The sequence below is a fragment of the Vanessa tameamea genome, chromosome 8 (genome assembly GCF_037043105.1).
Source record: "Vanessa tameamea isolate UH-Manoa-2023 chromosome 8, ilVanTame1 primary haplotype, whole genome shotgun sequence".
Classification (NCBI taxonomy): Eukaryota; Metazoa; Arthropoda; class Insecta; order Lepidoptera; family Nymphalidae; genus Vanessa; species Vanessa tameamea.
In genome coordinates, this window is record NC_087316.1 from 11,251,001 (window position 1) to 11,269,722 (window position 18,722).

At 31.7% G+C, this 18,722-nt stretch overlaps 1 protein-coding gene and 2 non-coding genes across 18 annotated transcripts in view; 2 read left to right on the top strand and 1 right to left on the bottom strand.

Annotated features, from left to right (window-relative positions):
• The window catches only part of LOC113404816 (rho GTPase-activating protein 23), a 319,300-nt gene that overhangs the window by 283,211 nt on the left and 17,367 nt on the right, over positions 1–18,722 (bottom strand). For 14 of the 16 annotated variants that reach the window (XM_064215551.1, XM_064215550.1, XM_064215549.1 and 11 more), the window contains exons 1-2: positions 12,843–12,915; positions 11,136–11,338 (exon numbers count right to left, since the gene is read on the bottom strand). The exons of 1 other annotated variant lie outside the window; for it this stretch is intronic. In XM_064215551.1, the coding sequence (XP_064071621.1) occupies positions 11,136–11,178 (43 nt within the window). In that variant the 5' untranslated portion in view covers positions 11,179–11,338; positions 12,843–12,915. Of the gene's footprint in view, positions 1–11,135; positions 11,339–12,324; positions 12,343–12,842; positions 12,916–18,722 lie in introns of those variants that run through there. One more of the 16 variants, XM_064215546.1, reaches the window with a different exon arrangement.
• Positions 15,697–15,768, top strand: Trnae-cuc (transfer RNA glutamic acid (anticodon CUC)). Its single transcript has one exon. It is a non-coding gene; the product is annotated as a tRNA-Glu (tRNA).
• On the top strand, positions 18,589–18,660 carry Trnae-cuc (transfer RNA glutamic acid (anticodon CUC)). Its single transcript has one exon. It is a non-coding gene; the product is annotated as a tRNA-Glu (tRNA).

Genomic DNA, 18,722 nt, shown 5'->3' on the forward strand with positions numbered 1-18,722 from the left:
TATTTAAAATTTGAAAAAAATATATACGGCTATTAAACGAGATGAACTATTACAACTTACTAAAGAATTTACCAAAACATAAAAAAAAGCATATTGAGAATCTCCTTCTTGAAGTCAGTTGATAAGGCAATTACAAGAAATATTTTTCGTTGAAAACAATGCAACATTGCTAGACAATTAAAAGTATTACAAATCGTCGAACTTATATTAGAAAGACGCCGAGAGATAATAAAATGATTACTTTATACAACAAAACCCAAAACTTGGGCAAGAAATAGCGGGATATATTCGTAGCTACACCTACTACAGTCATCAATCATTTTGAGTTGATAATGACTTTTTAATTGAAGATTTATGACTAAATCATAGGAAAATGATGAAACTTCAAAATAGATATGGAAAAATATAACGAACAGTTATACAAAATACCTTTGATCCCGGGTATTTCTATTAACCAGTAACTCATATTTCTGCGATTTTGGTACCAACGAATAAGTACATCAAATCACTGCTCTGCTCGAAGTTGGAAATTAATTGTAATGAATTAAATGTATATTAGTATAATAACTAACGTAAGGATTTAAAACATGTAAACAATTTTTAGGGTTTAGTTCTGAAAAGCCAACAAAAGAAGAAAAAGCGATTTGACCTTGAAAATGATATTTGTGCCAATTTTCAATAAGAAATTTTTAGGAAATAATTTAATTTTCTTTTTCGGTACATTATCCAATTTTTGATTGCAGTTTTTAAGATTGATTGATGAGATATATTCAATGATCATATGTCGAAGAATGTCTGAGGTAGTCTGGCATTCGCAAAATAGGGACTTTTTCCGCTATGACCGCTTTTCTCACTTACCAAAATATTCAATACTGTCAAAATGTTACCACCATTTTAGTTTTACATTTACAGTGTACGGTACAAAATATTGACAGGATAGGGAGTGGTGCATATATCTTTCAATAAACCTCACCATTACACTAAGTTAGTTCGTCTAACTTTTTTATTGTTTATAAATTCTTCAATGGAAGATTAATCAAATATAAATCTTCTGTTGAAGATTATAAGATTAAATATGATATTGGCAATGTGACATTCACATAACCAATAACGTATAATTTAAGTTAGAGAACATTGTCATAATAAAATATCGAAGCATTGCTGTTGACTTCATTGGGAATGAGTAATATGACATGGTCCCATTAGATGCGCTGCGGCATCTCTTCAATATAAATAGACGTCACATTTTTGGCGACACGGATGACAAAGAACGGAGAACAGGAATGCGTTTATAGTATTTACATGACAGCTCGTCGTTTCATTACTAGACATAGATCAAGCCGTTAATTGATCTCGTCTAGTGTTCATTTCGTATATTTTCTATTTATGTACCCCATATAATTTGCTTATAATCAAATTAGAAGAGGAGGGATGAAACAAAACAAATAGTCATATTCTTATTATTGTATTATAAGCTGAAACGATAATTTCATAAAAATATACAACGGTACATCTTCTTGTTTGCATGCCGGCTCGAGCAGCTCGTAACAGTATGCGCAAAGATGCTCTGCGCTGCTGTGCAACTTAGTGCACAAGTCTTAACTTCTGCCAGCACTTAGTTTGTTTTTGCCGCGCAGTTGAAATTTAACAAAACAGGATATAGTGGTCACAATGTACAAAGTAAGTTTGCGCAAAGCTTTTTGAGAGCTATTAACTGTTACATTATTAAAGTGTGTATTATATATAATAGTGTACAAATTTGCTAGACCGAATCGCAGTCAAGATTCATAAAATTATACTGCAAAATCATTTAACCATACCAGTCATTCTCAATCCATCTTCCATCTAAGCTAGACGACTGTCTTTTAAATTCTAATCTTTCAATTCCAAATAATTTAATTAATATATATTTTTTAAAAAACTCATAACAGTACGCTAAAATCGTGCAAACGAAAACTATTCTGTGCAGTTCTCGGCAGGTCAACTATTGATAAGCGGCGCTATTAAGCTTACGCGAGCCGTGTTGCCGTGTTGCCGTCCTGCAGATGCTTGCCTGCGCAAACTGATTAGTACCGTGTGGTTTCAGGATTAGGCAATCGAATGGTTATTATATTTTGTCAACTGTCATATTTACATCATAATCAAAAACAGAGTAATAGCCCGAAATATAAAAATAATGCTGAAACACAAACACACAAATTATATACACTCTCTAAGCGAATTGAAAATTAGAAACAAGTATCAATATACTGTGGTCTTGTCAAATTAGTACAAAGATGTTCAATGGAATCGGTATTCGGCATTAATCACAATGTTTGTATTTATTTTTCATTTATTATCAAATATTGTAAATAATTTCATTCTTGTTATGACCTTTAACTTACACAAGTCATTATGATATCATAATTGTAGATATTATTAACATGCTGTATTCATGTAAATAAATAAAAAAATTATTCGAATACATGTTATTGCCATTAAGCGCTTACCGGTCCCTTACGTAAACAGAACGATTGATTACCTGAAAAAAATTAAAGTAATTAAAACCAAGTTCGACTAAATAAATATGTATCATATTTCCATTACTATTTACGAATATATTGTACAAAAAATTTTAAAAAATATACGGGCAATATAAAAATAAATATAGGTAAACATATCAACGATAAACGAATTTAACAAAATAAGAAGAAACGATTTAAACGGCAAAAGTCTAAGAACTGGTTACGACATAATGCAGCCATAACCAGACGCAGTGCGACATTATAACAACAGTTATTTGGCAACAACAAACAACAATTGCTGTTGATTCTGGGGCATTCCATCACGCGCTGACCCGAGGCGTTCCGACCGCGACTTTGACAGCCAAATGACGAAAACATTTCGCTTCTAAATAGCCCTTTGAAATATTGGTTGGTTATTGTTAGCCCTTTGTCGTCGTCGTGAATCGTGTGGCATTTAAGAAGTTTTAAATGTAATTCGCTCTAAATACATTTAGGATACTTATTCGCGTTATAACCTTAATTTAAATATTTTGTAAATAGTAACTTTTACATTATGGTTAAACTCTTAACTACAATGTGACCTAATACTCATAAGATGTTTTGAATGAAACGGAGCGTATTGTCAAATAATTAAAAACTGAATATAGACGTATCTTATATATTATAAGTTATTTTAATTGACTAATTAACCGCTTTAACATTCTTATCTTACATTGTTTAAAACTTTCAACGCTCTGTGCGCATTCCATACATATTATTTGCGAAAGTGCAAACAACATAAGCATAAACCGTACTTAAAACAGACCCATATTAAAAATATAAGAACATTTAGAGAGGAGAGCAAGAAATACATATTTATAAAGCACAAGCTAGGATTATAAAAGCGTAGTAATATAATTACATACTACTAGTATACTCCAATTTTTTCCAATGATAATTCAAAACCGTTATATTAGACTTAAGTTAAGTTAAGCGATTGACGCTTATTTGTTTATCTAATGTATTTGTTTTAGAAAGACATACAATGCTGATAAATTTGCTGTAGGTAAACATTCATTAAACTACTTTGATAGGAGTAAAATACTTTGTATCACTTATAATCCACTGCGGAAGAATGAGATAGCAATAATTAAAACAATAAACCTATTGTGTACAAAAGAAACAACAACAATGTTCATTACTATTTAATGATACCCAATAATAAGAATTTAAGACACACTAAGTACTAATTCAGTACGTACATACATTTATATTCTTAATACAAATGTCTCCTTTTTTCTCAACGATCTAAGTCACTCGACAAGCGGTTCATTGCAAATACATTGTTACATTATTAAATGAAATATAGGTTGTATGGAAATTACACAGAACCTCTCAATTCTGTAAGGGACAGTTGAACCGGAACTCGGGGCAGGAGACAACTGCCCGAGGTGATCGTGAAACGCTATTTCAAATAATGCTACATTAATACCTTGATCTAGGGAAAGGGTGAGAAAGGCACACGCGAATAGCAGCAGAACTTTCAATTCTAGGATTAAAATAATCAAATAATCCCATAAAAACAAATATTTAAAATAGGTACGCGAAACAAATCGCATTGAAAATTAACAAAAAAACAAACTTAGTAAAAAAAACGCACATTGAGTTATATACACACTGTATTATATACATATGTCAGGCGGTAAATCTTAGCGATATTAACACTTATATCATTATTATGTATTATGAAAGACGTCAATTACACTAAAGAACATTGTTGAACTAAAACTAAATACAATAAGAGTACATTTATCGTATTACGAAAAAATATGCACACAATGCTACAGCATTTAATAGCCGTAAATGTCAAATTCGCAATTAAAACAGTCGTATCAAAAGATATGCAGTTTATTAATAATAATTATTATTATAAGATATTGTAAACAAATTACAAACATTGTTATTGCAACGTTTATTATTTTAACAGCTTGTCTAGCGACCTCGGTCGTGTGTAACGTTGAAGAATGAGATAATGAAAATTTCGATATGGCCTGAGAATTTATGTTCTTGAATTAAAAAGTTTTCTATAACTTATTACAGTGTAAACAAATCCTTTTCATTTGTTCCATATTTATAAAGACACAAGGGATTCAATAAATACGATCGAATTGTTAGCAACATATTCGCGAAGTTATTGAGACCTATACTACAAGAAAAAGTTTTGCCATTCTTTACTGCTGGCACACTGGCCAACCCTACTTGCTTCCGCATTTTGGTTGAGTTCCTTCCACCATGATTGAACTTGCACACTCGATTAATGAATACGTCTAATAAAAATTCTCATTAACTAATATCTCTTCTACTCTTATAACATTAATGGGGTGCTTCTACACCACTCTACCGGAAAGACAAAACTCCCCATCTGTGTGTTAATGTAAATAAAAACAATTCCCACGTTAGGCGTTTCTAATAGAATTCGTAATACCTCTAGATATGACATCAATATTTATATCAACGAAACACACCTGATATAATAAGTACTTCTGATATATATCAATTATATGTATATATATATATCTAGATAATAACACTCATATCAATTATATTGTTACAACTTCATTTCAATCTTATGAATAACATTATTATTTAAAATGGTTAAAAAAATAATAATTTAAAACGTGATCCAACGAAAATGTTATATGTCACGGCTGCTTGCCTTTGATGATCGCTCGTCAGCATTTGAAAAGCATCGAGTGGGCTTTAGAATTTACTACTTGTTGGATAAAAATAGTTGACAGATATTGTTAGTAATTTATACATGTTATTTTATATTAGTACCCACATATGTAATGTTTAATATATTATATCAAAACAAACTAATATTAAGTTCGTATATTTTTTCCGGATTCGCGCCAAACTTCTAATCCATTCGACATTGAAAAAGTGTTACATCTTTTAAGATCATCATGGGATAGATATACCCACATGTATTTTATATTGTATATTTTTTGCGTTTTTTTTGTTATTAGGTGATCATTACTTTAGTCACACCTGAATCTTAACCAAAACATACATAGTCGGTGCAAGTAACTTTCATTTTAATTTGTATTTAAAATTCAATCAGACATCACAAGAGACATTGGCGGTAGAAATAAAAAAATATATTATTTATTTATTTAGATCGCACCTTATTTTTATATTACATTACCTACCTACCTACCTACAATGAAAAATTAAATTAAAACTAACTGAAGTTACCGACTTTTATGTTTGGATACTGTTTAAACATAAAACAGATGAAACTGAGTTATTAATATTCCTAGTTTTCATAATTACAACTTTAATAACCAATTCGATACAATTTTCGAAAAAATTAAAAATACGAAATTTAACAGGATAATACAAACTAAATTACCACACAAAAAAAAACGAGATAAAGTTTTACCGTCACGACAATATAGACCGAGTTAATTAAAGGATACGAAAGCAGCCGTGAGAACTGCGCACGCGCATTCGAACCGTCCACGACCTTGACTTGATACACCGTTTTAAATTTGTGTTGCTAGGTTTGCTCCCGAATATCGATACAGTTTTAATACGAAACAAATATCAGTAATAAATATGTAACTCCTTAAATCCTACTGTTACAAACCTCTAAATCGTTATTTGACGTAACAATTAGATCTTATTTCAAGTACGTAATAAAAATTACCAAAATTAAATACGACGAAAAGTTATTTGAAAGTGATTTTTTTTTCTATTTATATTTCAAATAAACGTTTCTTAAGTATACATGTATTAAGATAAAATAAAATACGACACGATTAAAAAAAAAAAAAGGTGTTATTCATTTTTAGCGATGGTAAATTAAGAAATAGCAAGATTAGAACTTGTTGCTTGACAACACTAACGAAAAATCGCTAAAATGCGAGCGTGTAACGTTACAAAACTGGCAACAACTGGATCATTGGCCACCGAACGAAATAAAAAAAAAAGTAAAGAGTTGGCGGGAATTGTGTAAGGTTTCGCTCGAATTCAACGGGAAAGTTACCCTGCGCCGAGTTCCATACTTTTATAAGGTCGTTGACACGACTTTAATTAGTCATAATTTTTTCTTCTTACAACATTCGCAATATTATCATTGTTTTTATCTTCTCCCTCTGACCTTTGAAATATAATAACCGTTTACGTAAAAAGATAAATTTACAAAGGGCTCTTGTGTAAATAAATTGAAGGAGGAAGTTGAAATATATTTTATTCCTAAAATATATATTTATGTATTAAGTACGAATGAAACAGGTTCCATTCAATAGCATTTACACGAAGGTGATTCAACTGCATACTAATTAAGATTCGGGTCACACTTAGCCACCATTTGCATACACACATAAATTAATAGTTGTTAATTTTAAAACAATAAATTTAAGCAGTGTTTTTTTTTTTCGATTCCGAGGTTAATATTAATTTATAACTTCAATTTATGGACATTTACTTAACTTAAAAAAACAATAAAAACAATTGTATTACAGAGGTAAGTTATAAAAGTATTAAATAAAAGAATCTTTACTACTTATAAAAAAACAATAATTCGAGAAACTCTCTCGATTCTCGATATCGATAATATTCACAGCTCATACTTTCCGTTTCGTTTCCGCTGTCTTTTATTCCATCGATTTTACAAGAGTGAAAACATTGATAGTGACACGACTCGTAAAATTATCGGTAAAATTACCTACTAATAACGTTAAAGGACATTCACTTCTATAAAGTATTATTATCGATTCTGGCGACGATCGAACGACAAACAGTTTGGGGATTTTACTGTAGGTCTATTTATTTAAGTGTTATCGATACTTTAAACACAACGATAAGAAAACGATTATTTTATTGCATTCAAATACTTATTTGTCGTTGACATAGTACAATTTGTTATCGTACTAAAATTTTCACGGAAAAAACAAAGATGAAGATTACGATTCCTTCAAATGGACCCATTTAGAAAGCTTTCATTTATGTAGACACGTGTAGAGGCAGGGACAAAAATTTCTCTATCGATAATCATCGTGGTAGTATCTTTACACACTACAACTAGTATATCTAAACTGCGAAATATAGGTATATATTATAAATGACAGAGCGAGTAAACATCTAAACTACTCAAGTACACAGTAAAAGACATGGGTTACCTAACACCAGCCCAGTCCGCTCCACGCAGACACCGGCGGAAACTAATATACAAACTACAACAACACTATAATCATTATTTTTTTTATTAATTAAAAAAATACTACACATATACCGAGAAATTCAGAGACAAAGCCGAACCGCAACTTATTTAGCACTAATTCCGACAAATAAAGTAATATAAAACATTAGAATGACACGCATATCTTAATTTGAGTCCACTAAAAGTCCGATATGTTATACGGCTAAAATATTTTCTTCATCGAAACCTGTTTATATATGTTGTAGGTTGTTTAGATTGTTTTTAGTGTTTTTAGGACCGCCAATCGTATTTTTTTTTACGATTATTACTACGTATAATTTTTTTTTTTATATTATTACATAAAAAAAAACTTGTGAGAAGTTCCTTTCAGTTGTGTTCATGTCCGCGAGTATATAGATTTTTCACAATCAAAGATTTAAATGTTAAATATAGTCTGATATTTGAGCAAATGTAAATACCTGGATAAAGGTTTTGAGATAGACTTTTAACTTAAATTTAGTGGTATGTATAATACAAGCTCGTCTGGATATTTACAACCCGAGTGGGATCCGTATTGAAAGGAGAGTGATCCAGTGTTTGTACACTAACAAGGGACATAACATCTCCGTTACTAAGTTTGGTGCCGCATCACCTATACGAGGAATGAAGAGACTGAACGGTGATGACCACTTACCACTGGTGGACTTACTAATGTTATAAAAACAAACTTCATGCCCTGACAGGCCCTTGTGATAGAGACTTAGTCAATAAGATAAAATAACAATTACAATAAATATATTAATGATATAAGATATTTGGAACTAATTTAGCCTTCTCGATAAAATTTAACTTTAATATGCAATATCATTAACAATAAAAAAACAAACTAAATGTCACGGTTATATTGGAAGCACTGTAAAAATGCATTTTATTCAAGCGACTAGTTTTAGTAAATCTTTATTGCTCACGATTAATAAAAATATAATTAGCTATTAATTTGCTTTAAAGATTCATTTCGTTCATTCAATTTCCACGAAGAAATCAGCGTTCTTATTATATTTCTTTTAAATGACATACAGTTCAACAAATTAAATGTCTGCGTGCCATGTCAATTGTAAATCTTAAATATGCCTTGACTAGCCATTAGTAGGGATGTGCGGAATATTTATTTTATATTCGACATTTCGCATAATAAAAATGTTTATATGTAACATAGAAGATCGTAAAAATATATGAATATATAACAAATGTTGTTTTATGCATTGTTATATATATTATAAAATGATATAGACTTTCGCTGATAAAATTAATACACACACAACGGAGTAGAGCAGCGGCGAAGAGATGAGATATACCAATGATATACATTTATAAATTATGTTAGTAGAATATTTTCCATTGTAAGCACTTAGCACTCAGCTGTTTTTTAAGAACACAAAACAAACTAAAAACCAATATCATAGCTACTATAAAAGTTTAAAGGTAGTAAAACTCACGATTAAAAGATGTAAGCGTATTGAAGTGGGTGTATTTTATAGAGCAATCGGCAGTCAATGAAAACAATGCGTTCACCGGTCATAACACTCGGAGCAACCGAACATACGGCTTGCTGTCCCATTGTGACGTCAATTGGCAGACTCGTGAGTGTTGCGTAAAGTTTTGCTAAAAAGGTATAGCAGACACCAAAATACCTATATAACCGCCTAACACTTTATAACATTTTGAAGACTAAAGCTCTAAAATAACAAGAAAATAATTGTAACGTGTTTAGTACATAGAAATAGTAATTATTTTTAGTCAAAAACTAAAAATATAAATGACGATATGATTTTCATAACACAACAGAACACTAAACAGATACCCTTGGCTATGACGTTGGAGCAACAAACTATATTAGAGTTGTACAAATTGTAAGAGGTACATAAGCAAATATACAATTATACATTTAAAGTAAGCATGTGTCATAAACTATAACCATAACAATTCTCGTTAAAATTGATACGTATAATGAATTCTTAATAGTTGACGCTGAAGCTTCGCCTGTGTGCGAAGGGGTGGGGTGCACCTGCGTGTTAGTTATATTTTTCAAAATATCATACAGATCCGCTCAGCCGTTTTGGCATGATTGAGTAACAACATCCATCCATCCAAATATTAGTATTGGTAAGATTTAAAAATAAGATATAAACAATGTAATAAAATTACAGAGGGGATAAGCATTCTAAGAAATAAATAACACTGATAAGAAGTTCTTGAACCGATGTTACAAACTGTGTTGGTGAACTAAATGTGATGCCTAACTTCGGTCACGGCGCGGTTCTTCCCAACGGAGAATAACCAACACTCACACAGTCACACACTCACTCACTCCTATTAACAGATGAGGACGGCTATCCGCCACGATTATAAATAACTAGTTAGAAATTAAGAGTAAGTAAAGGAGACGTTCGTAATAGTAAGTTAGTCGTAGTCGTGTTTTAGTTATAGACAAATCGATTTGATGATTGACTACTTACTATTGTCAAATAAGTTAATTGATAGTATGAAGTCACCTTTACCAATAGAAGGGAAGCCCTTTGTCCCTGTAATTGGTAATTACTGAAAGAAACTTACAGCAATCCAAAGATAAACCATTTGGCGGTAGGATAGTTGACGAGTGGGTGGCACCCACCCAGACAGGACAGTACAGTTTTGTCAGAGGTAATGTTGTCTTCTAAACTATTGCCAATCCCATTACAGACGATACAATGAAAAAACGCAATATGGCTGTAAGCGATCTTGGCTACATCAGATTAAATAGAACAGACGCCTCGGGGTCATCTAGTTCAAAACGTTTGAGAATAAATCATTTCATAACAATAGATGAAGTGCTTTGCATACAAAAAGCTAAAGAATTCATGAATAATACAAAAGTATAAAAAATAAACATTTACAACTATATGGCATCAAATAAAAATCATTACTTAGAATACGAAACTATCACACGTGCTAACTGTTTACATTTAACTTTGTTTATGCTAACTCGTTTAAAACATTTCTCTCTGGAATTAAGTATACACACATACAGCAAACTAGAAAAAAAAAACGAATCAGTGGATCGTTATAACACATACAATTATAATATATCACTAGCAATAATGTTCTAATCACATCGATATTTATAATTATTCGATAACGATTGTTGTGTAGAAAAAACAAACATTAAAAATTAAGACTATTTCTTCATGTTTAATTTATAATTGTATTCAATTGTAAGTATTACATTTATTTTTTGCAACCTATGACAAAATGTCGTCGCCATATGGAAGAGAGGACCCAAATTTCGTCATTGTTTATCACAAACAATAATAATTCGCTTTACAGTTCTTTCGTAAGGAGCCGCGGCGTTCTTTGCTCGTTGACGCATTCATAACAGTCATATTATTAGTTAAATTTAAAATATTTACCTGCATAGATTTTGAGGAGCGAATCCAGCAATCCTTGCATCATTTTTACAGATTTTTCTTGATTCTCCTTGGCACTATAATTTGCTCTTATTAGCCTTCCATAATTTGATCAAAATGAACATCGTAACTGCATTATATTCCATAATGTGAAGTGTTCATCCATCAAATCATAACAATCACCCATGTAATATGTATATCACGACCTGCTCGGCAACAAAACAATCGATACCAAAAGTGAGTCAATATAAATTTCAAAAAGACAAACATGATAATAACACCTCTACAAAAGTCTTCCTTTACAATAATCGGGAGTTGAATGACCTTCGCCTGAACCAGACGGTGGCCAAATTGAAGTAACGGTATTAACAGCTGGATCGTTATCATCAATCAGATTTGCGTAACTATCTGTTAGCAATTACTTCGTACACTTTTACAAACCACTGGGTACGAAGAATGCAATATTTAACGGTTAGAATAAATCATCAATGAAAAAAGATAACAACAAAAAATGGAATATCACGATCTGACAAAGATAAATGAACAAATGTCAAAAGAGAGCGTAATACAAAAAGTTACATAAACTAAACGATAAAATAACATGCACAAGGTTATACACATCGTTATGAAGCCCTACGTAGACGCCTACTAAAACTATAATTATGAGACGTTACACTGACCAAATCAACATATTTAACATAAAATGTCCATGTGGTCAAGTACAAAATATCAAGAGAGAGAAGATTATTCTTGTAACAAATTATAAACATCCCATGAATCTTATGATACAACTTTCAACAAGAATCTTCTTTTTATCTTTTTCATCAATTGATATGTATTTATGTATAATAAAACGTAACGTATGTGTTTTTTTAATTATTAGCATGATTTTACTATAAATATTCGTTTACAGAAAATATATGACAAGAGCAGACCATTCGTCAGAATATGACTGCTTTGAAATAGACGTGCCAATAACATTCTGCAGGTATATGTGGACACTAATTAGACGTGGGTGAATGGTTTAGTAAAATTAGCCAAACATAAAAGCTCGCGTGAAACCACTAGTTACAAACAACATTGAAATACTCGAAAAGAAAAAAAAAGTGTCTGCTTCAATGTAAATGGATATTATACTATACTATATAATGGATGTTTGTGTACAGCACGGAAGACAGCATTAGTGACATACTTGACCGTCTCGATGTATTTATGGACAACTGCCTAACTGTCGTTTAACTTAACTATAGTTAAATATAAATAAGTATTCGGTCACATGAATACTTATTAATTTGAATGGACATGAGGAATTCAATTTTCAATCAAGTAGAAAGATAGAAACTTAAATATATAACATCAATAGCGATTTCGATTTAAATGAGGACTTTGGTAAATTATCACAAAAGAAGATTCTTTAAGAAATGAAAAGTCAATGATATGTGCACTAAATCAATTACAAATTTAAGAAAAAAAGACAATTTCTTATCAAACTAAATCCTCCAATACACCCCCTATTTATTTAAATTAAAAAAAAATCACGGAAGCCACTAAACACTAGAGCACTTATTTCACACTGTCATATTCACTCATAACCAAGAGGTCCATTCATAAGAATGCATAAAGTATATCATTTTAAGCACACGTGGTATTTTATGTTTTAGTTGCCACTTAAATCTTCAATTCGAAGCTATTGCCAATATCGATATAGACCATCGGAGTGGATCCCGTCGGTCTTCCATCACGGCTAGCGCGCCCGCGCCGTCCGCGGTCCGCCACACCGCCGCCGCCACTGGCGTACCGGGATTATTTATAAATTTACACAGACAGGGGGTCGTAGAATTCGCACAACGTATGGCATGCCAATGCTTATGACTGCATCAGGTCACACCGGAAACAGAAATTAACGCTATCCCGGATGAATCATGTTGTCCTTGCTATCACTTAGGCCTTGATCTTTTGTATACATTACAGTATTAGTTGATGTTAGTGTCACCAAACCCTCCACCTTCAAAAAATTAAATGACAAAGCATTTATTAAAAAGTCGTTTCCCAAATACGCAACAGGTAATATTTTACCTGGCGATTCAACGATGTCCTTCTCTGCGCCGCCCACCTAAACAGGTGTTCAATATTATTTCTTAAGTCATTCTCATCGACCAACTGCCACGTCATAGATTGAAGGTGGGCGCGATATCAATAACGTCTCTGATGATCATTTACTCATAAAACTTTAATCGTACAAATAAAATGTTTCAATCGATAATGTCCGTACATGATCTAACAGGAATTATTTGATAACTTCTAAAAATATCCAAAGAAAAAAATCATAAAAACTCTATTTTTACCTTCAACAACAGAATATATAAAAATAAATTTATTGGGATGAATCAATCTCGTGCATAACAATAGAGTACACTTGGCATCGACATTTGTAATTCAGCCTCTTGACAATTGAAATCTAAAATTAAAACAATGAGTGCACAATACTTAAAATAAGCTACGGCATGTCAAACGTCTAATTAAAGCAGAACTTTTTTTCTCCCATTAATCACAACTACAATTAACCGAATATCGAAAAAAATAAAATCAAAACATTTTAAACATGTTTTTCTTCAGTAGTAAAAATCACGTAACAAACGTAACGTTACAATTCTAGACGTAATTACCTGCAAGTTATGTTAAAATATTCAAAAAGAAAAATAGTATTTAAAGCCGAACTGAAACTGAGCCGAACGAAAAACTGGGTCAGGTTTTTATACGGAAAGACAATTTAATTAGTCACTCTCGGGAATGCAAATTTTTTGGCACAAGTCTTCGTCTAGATAATGCAGTAAATAACGATATTCCAGATATTATTTCGCGTTGAACCAAACTATCTGTACTATAAATTACCTTACAAGTTTATGTGATTCATTCAACAACGTGTTCCCTGGTTAATCCCTATACCTAATCTATCGAGCAACATTTTTAGTTCGTTCCAGGCAGATATCTATTCTGATTGTTTCATTGTACATTTTATAGCTCATAAAGCATTCTAAACTTCTCTTTCGTCAGTATGAAAAATTTTATTTTAAGAATACTGAGAACGCATAACTGATTATAAAAATATTGGTAAGACTTTTCAGAGACTGAGGAATTCAAAAGCACGTAGGATTCAATGAGTTATAGCAGACGCATAGTTCTTTACAGGGCAAAATCATCAGTCAGTCAGTAGAAGTAACAGCGTTCCTATGGTACCTTTTGTTTATTCGTTCTGCCATTGAAATACGCAGGTGGGATAATTTATAGCTGTTTTATTTTTCGAGAAATTCTTCTATGTGTTTGTTGTTAGGGTAACATTCGAACATTAGACGTAATGCTGGCCCGCTGTTTATTTGGTTTAACGTTAACAAAACATCCGGTTAATGTTTATTCGTCGTAATAAATAATTTTCCATTGATTCTATCGTTACCTGTATCAGAAAAGTTCCATACAATCTCAGGACGAACAAAATTAAAAAAATGATACTATTATATTTTATTATAGAATTGAACAAAGTAAATTTCATAGTTCCTACTACCAGTACCAGCATAATAGTATTTGGGTAACTGTTTATCCGATACCCGCCATGTTGGTCAGCTTGAAGTTTACCACTCTGATAAATCGATTAATAACGTTATTGTATGCCCACTACTATGATTTAATTCCTAAACCTATATCTGAGCAGCCATTTGTGGCTAATTTCTGTCCGGCGAAAGATAATAAAAGCAATACTCACTAACGTCTAAAATATTTGGCATCAATTACGAAGTGTAAATCTAAACAGGTTACATGAAGGTACATGAGATAACGCAGATATTACCTTAGCATTATAAATTCGACTGCATCTATATTAAGTTTATTCAATAATAATAAAATTTATGTACTAAAATAAATATTACAGCCATATTAAGCAATTATTTTCGTTAACCCTCTAATTACAGTCATGTACATCGTACTGATTGCACCCAACAGTTATTTGCTTTAAATAGAATTGTATAGTTTATAAGAAGTTATTGCAAGCCTGGTTTGATACCACCTACTGATCATATATTCTACCGCCAAACAGCAATTCTTAGGGGTGTTATGTTCCGGTCTGAATGTTGAATAAGCCAGTGCAATTGCAGACACAAGAGACATAGCATCCTAGTAGCCAAGGTCGACGAAATGGCGAGGTGAGGGATTATTAATATTTATTAGTGTCAAAAGCCAATGTCTATCACGGCAAAGGGTAGTCGACTGCCAGTCTACCAACTATTTAAAATAAAAAATAAAAACATTTTGAGTATGCCACTATGATTTGAATGATTATATCTGAATTAGCTACATAAAGTACAAAGTCCAACTTTATCTCGTTACAATGATGAAGTAGATGTGTCCTCGCTGCTTCCTATATTACTTCACACAGTTCTAAAATTTTCCTACAAAGTACTCCATTTTAGAGTATTTGGGTCATGACAATTGTCAGTAACACCAGGATGTGTTTTGTTAACATGCCTATGTATTCGTGCTAATATTATCATGTATTTTAAACTAACACTCAACATCCGATATGGTCTAGTGGCTAGGATACCTGGCTCTCACCCAGGAGGCTCGGGTTCGATTCCCGGTATCGGAATATATTTTTTTATTTTTATAAGTCTCAAAGTACTAATAAATATTAATTTTATATTCATAAGAGAAAAGTGAAAATAACGGCTAATTTAATCGATATGAATAATAAAATAAATGTTTTAAAAAATCTATGTTTAACTATTTTGAAAATACGTGATTAGAGATGATATTATGTAATAAAAATTAATATACATCTATTAAATTGACTTATGCTCGATATATGATTTTACTGGTATAATATTTAGAATATAAATATCTAAGCTATTGTTATATATATATATATATAATAATAACGATTAATAATAATAATTACTGATTGTTAATGATAAGGATATCCATTTTTAAAAATCAATAGAATAGGTATTCGTTTCATCAAACAAATGGACCTTTAAATATGTCATGTCATAAGCATGTCATTCACTTAAGTAACATCGAGACTCGAATACCATTTTTTTGTGAGGTTTTAACACATATTTTAGCTGTGCTTCTTGATAATATCAGTTTACTAATTTAACTGACCCCCAATTCTCTTGGTGGACTGAGGGTCTACTCATTACGATTTAACTTGGTATAATTCGAATTTAGCACTAATTTCGCCTGCATCGCTATAACAATGTTTTTTGAATTAAAAAGTTCAACACTTTCGTTATTTAAAATAATTCCATAACATTTATTTAGTATAAAAATATAATAACATTTTATCAGCATACTATATTTTAATGACAGAATCATATTTACCTTCGGCGGTTTTTTAAACCTGAATCTTGAACTTTTAGCATAAAAAATATACTGGACAAAAAACCACTAATATCTTAATAATATACATAAAAGTGTTTTTTCGTGAATCCATTCCAGGCCGAGTTTGTATAGGCCGGTTCCATACCTCATGTTTTCACGTAGTTGTAGTTACACAGTATCACAACATCGAAGATCTTTTACCCCTCCCTTCTCCCTCGTCATATGTGGGCCATGGGCAGAAATTAGTTAATTATATGCGTGTACCTGTATTTTTAAAAAGCATCTCACAAATTTCGAAGTATCTCCTTAAAGCAATATTTGCACATTTTTGTTGAATAAGGTAAACGGAAAAACACTGTTCCAACATCCTCATATTTTTAAACTATATGTTATAGCTATTGACATAGTCCTCTCATTCAACTTTGATAGTTTAAGTCTAGTGATCATAACGCTAACGCCATAATTTATTTTAAGTAGCTCAGAATATAAGGGCATTCCTCCCAGCTATGAGTGTTATGCGGTCACAATGGGTGCTAGGCAACTCTTTATTGCCCATGAACGGCGAGTCGTAAACAATTCCAAATAGACGGTCCTTTGACCTGCCAGGAATGGAGTTACAACTTTATCCGATCCACGAGCAACTTTCGTCTTCGAAATATTGACTGTGATGAGAGATAGCTACTAGATTCCTTATTGCGTTTGTTGAAATTAGAAAATTTTCTGATTAAATAATAAAATGTATAGCAAAACATTCCTTTAATAATCCAAAACGCACGAAACGAACCTTTCAAATCGTAAATATATACGCAACACTGAATGCATTTGAAGAATTTTAACGATCATTATGACGAAGAGCAAGAATCCCGAAATTCGAATTCCATTCAAAACTTAAAATTCAAATAAAAACACGGCTTTCCAAATATTTATTATGAAATTGTTTAAAATCGAACGAATTGAAGATTTTGTATCTTTATAACTGAGTGTACTTTAGCCTATTGAAGAGAATTTACCTGAAAAATACGGAGTATTGACGACATGCGAGTGATAACTTATCATTGGCATATGCCATCCCTGTTAAACTAGTTAACTTTTATTCTATAACGAAAGAGATAGATACAGTTGCACTAAAAGTTATTTGTTTGCGGACTGTTATCTCTTTGGGTCACAGATAAAAAGGGCGAGGTAAATATTGCATCTATTAAATTTGATATTTGTTCACACATTTAACAACGCGCTAACTATATAAATTTGTAGTATAATATAAGCAGTGCCCGCGACATTGCATCGTTTGCTTGAGGATTCGACTTTGGAGACAGAAACTTCTGTTTTCAACCGACTTTAAATAAGAAAGAGGGTATTAATTTTTTATGTTTGTTATCTCAGATCGCTGGCATTTATGAACCGATTTGGAAAATTCTTTATTTTTTCGGAATGGCTCGTTTGGTCCCATTTAAATTTGAAGTAAAAAATTCGATGTCGATTTTAATTTTGTTATTATTTTGTATAATATTTTAGTGTTTGATTGGAATTAAGAACTTTCAGAATTCCCTTTTAACAATTTTATTAGGTAATGGCAAACGCCCGGCATAACTATAAAAGTATAAACAGATAATTTATTATACAACTTAACTAAATATTACTCGATGTATTTACCTTTAATATGATACTTATTTGACCTTGATGAGTTTTAATTTGAAGATCGAATTAAAGTATCGCCCGTGGCTTCCCTTGCGTTTAAGTGGTTGGACATCACGAGTCAACGTTTGCTTCATACCAAACCTAATTATATTCGGTTCTGTGACAGACAGTTACTTTGCATTTATAGTATTCGTATAGATATTTAATAAAATAACGTTTTAGAGGGTACAAGCGTCTGCACCTGCCCAGTTGAACACGCGTTAATATTTTTTTTCATAATTGTGAACATGAGTAACTTAAATATTAATAGCTGAGTAATAATAACAAATTACTGTAGACGTTAAACTAACATGGTGCGAGTAACCGAGTTTTATTAAAAACATTATTACGTAACGGATAAAATATTTGTTTCATAAGCAGATGTTATATTTCACTGACATGTTAGCAATCCGATATGGTCTAGTGGCTAGGATACCTGGCTCTCACCCAGGAGGCTCGGGTTCGATTCCCGGTATCGGAATTATTTTTATTTTAACGCCCATTTATTTATGAACTTTTTTTTTGGTTTATCGACTCACCATT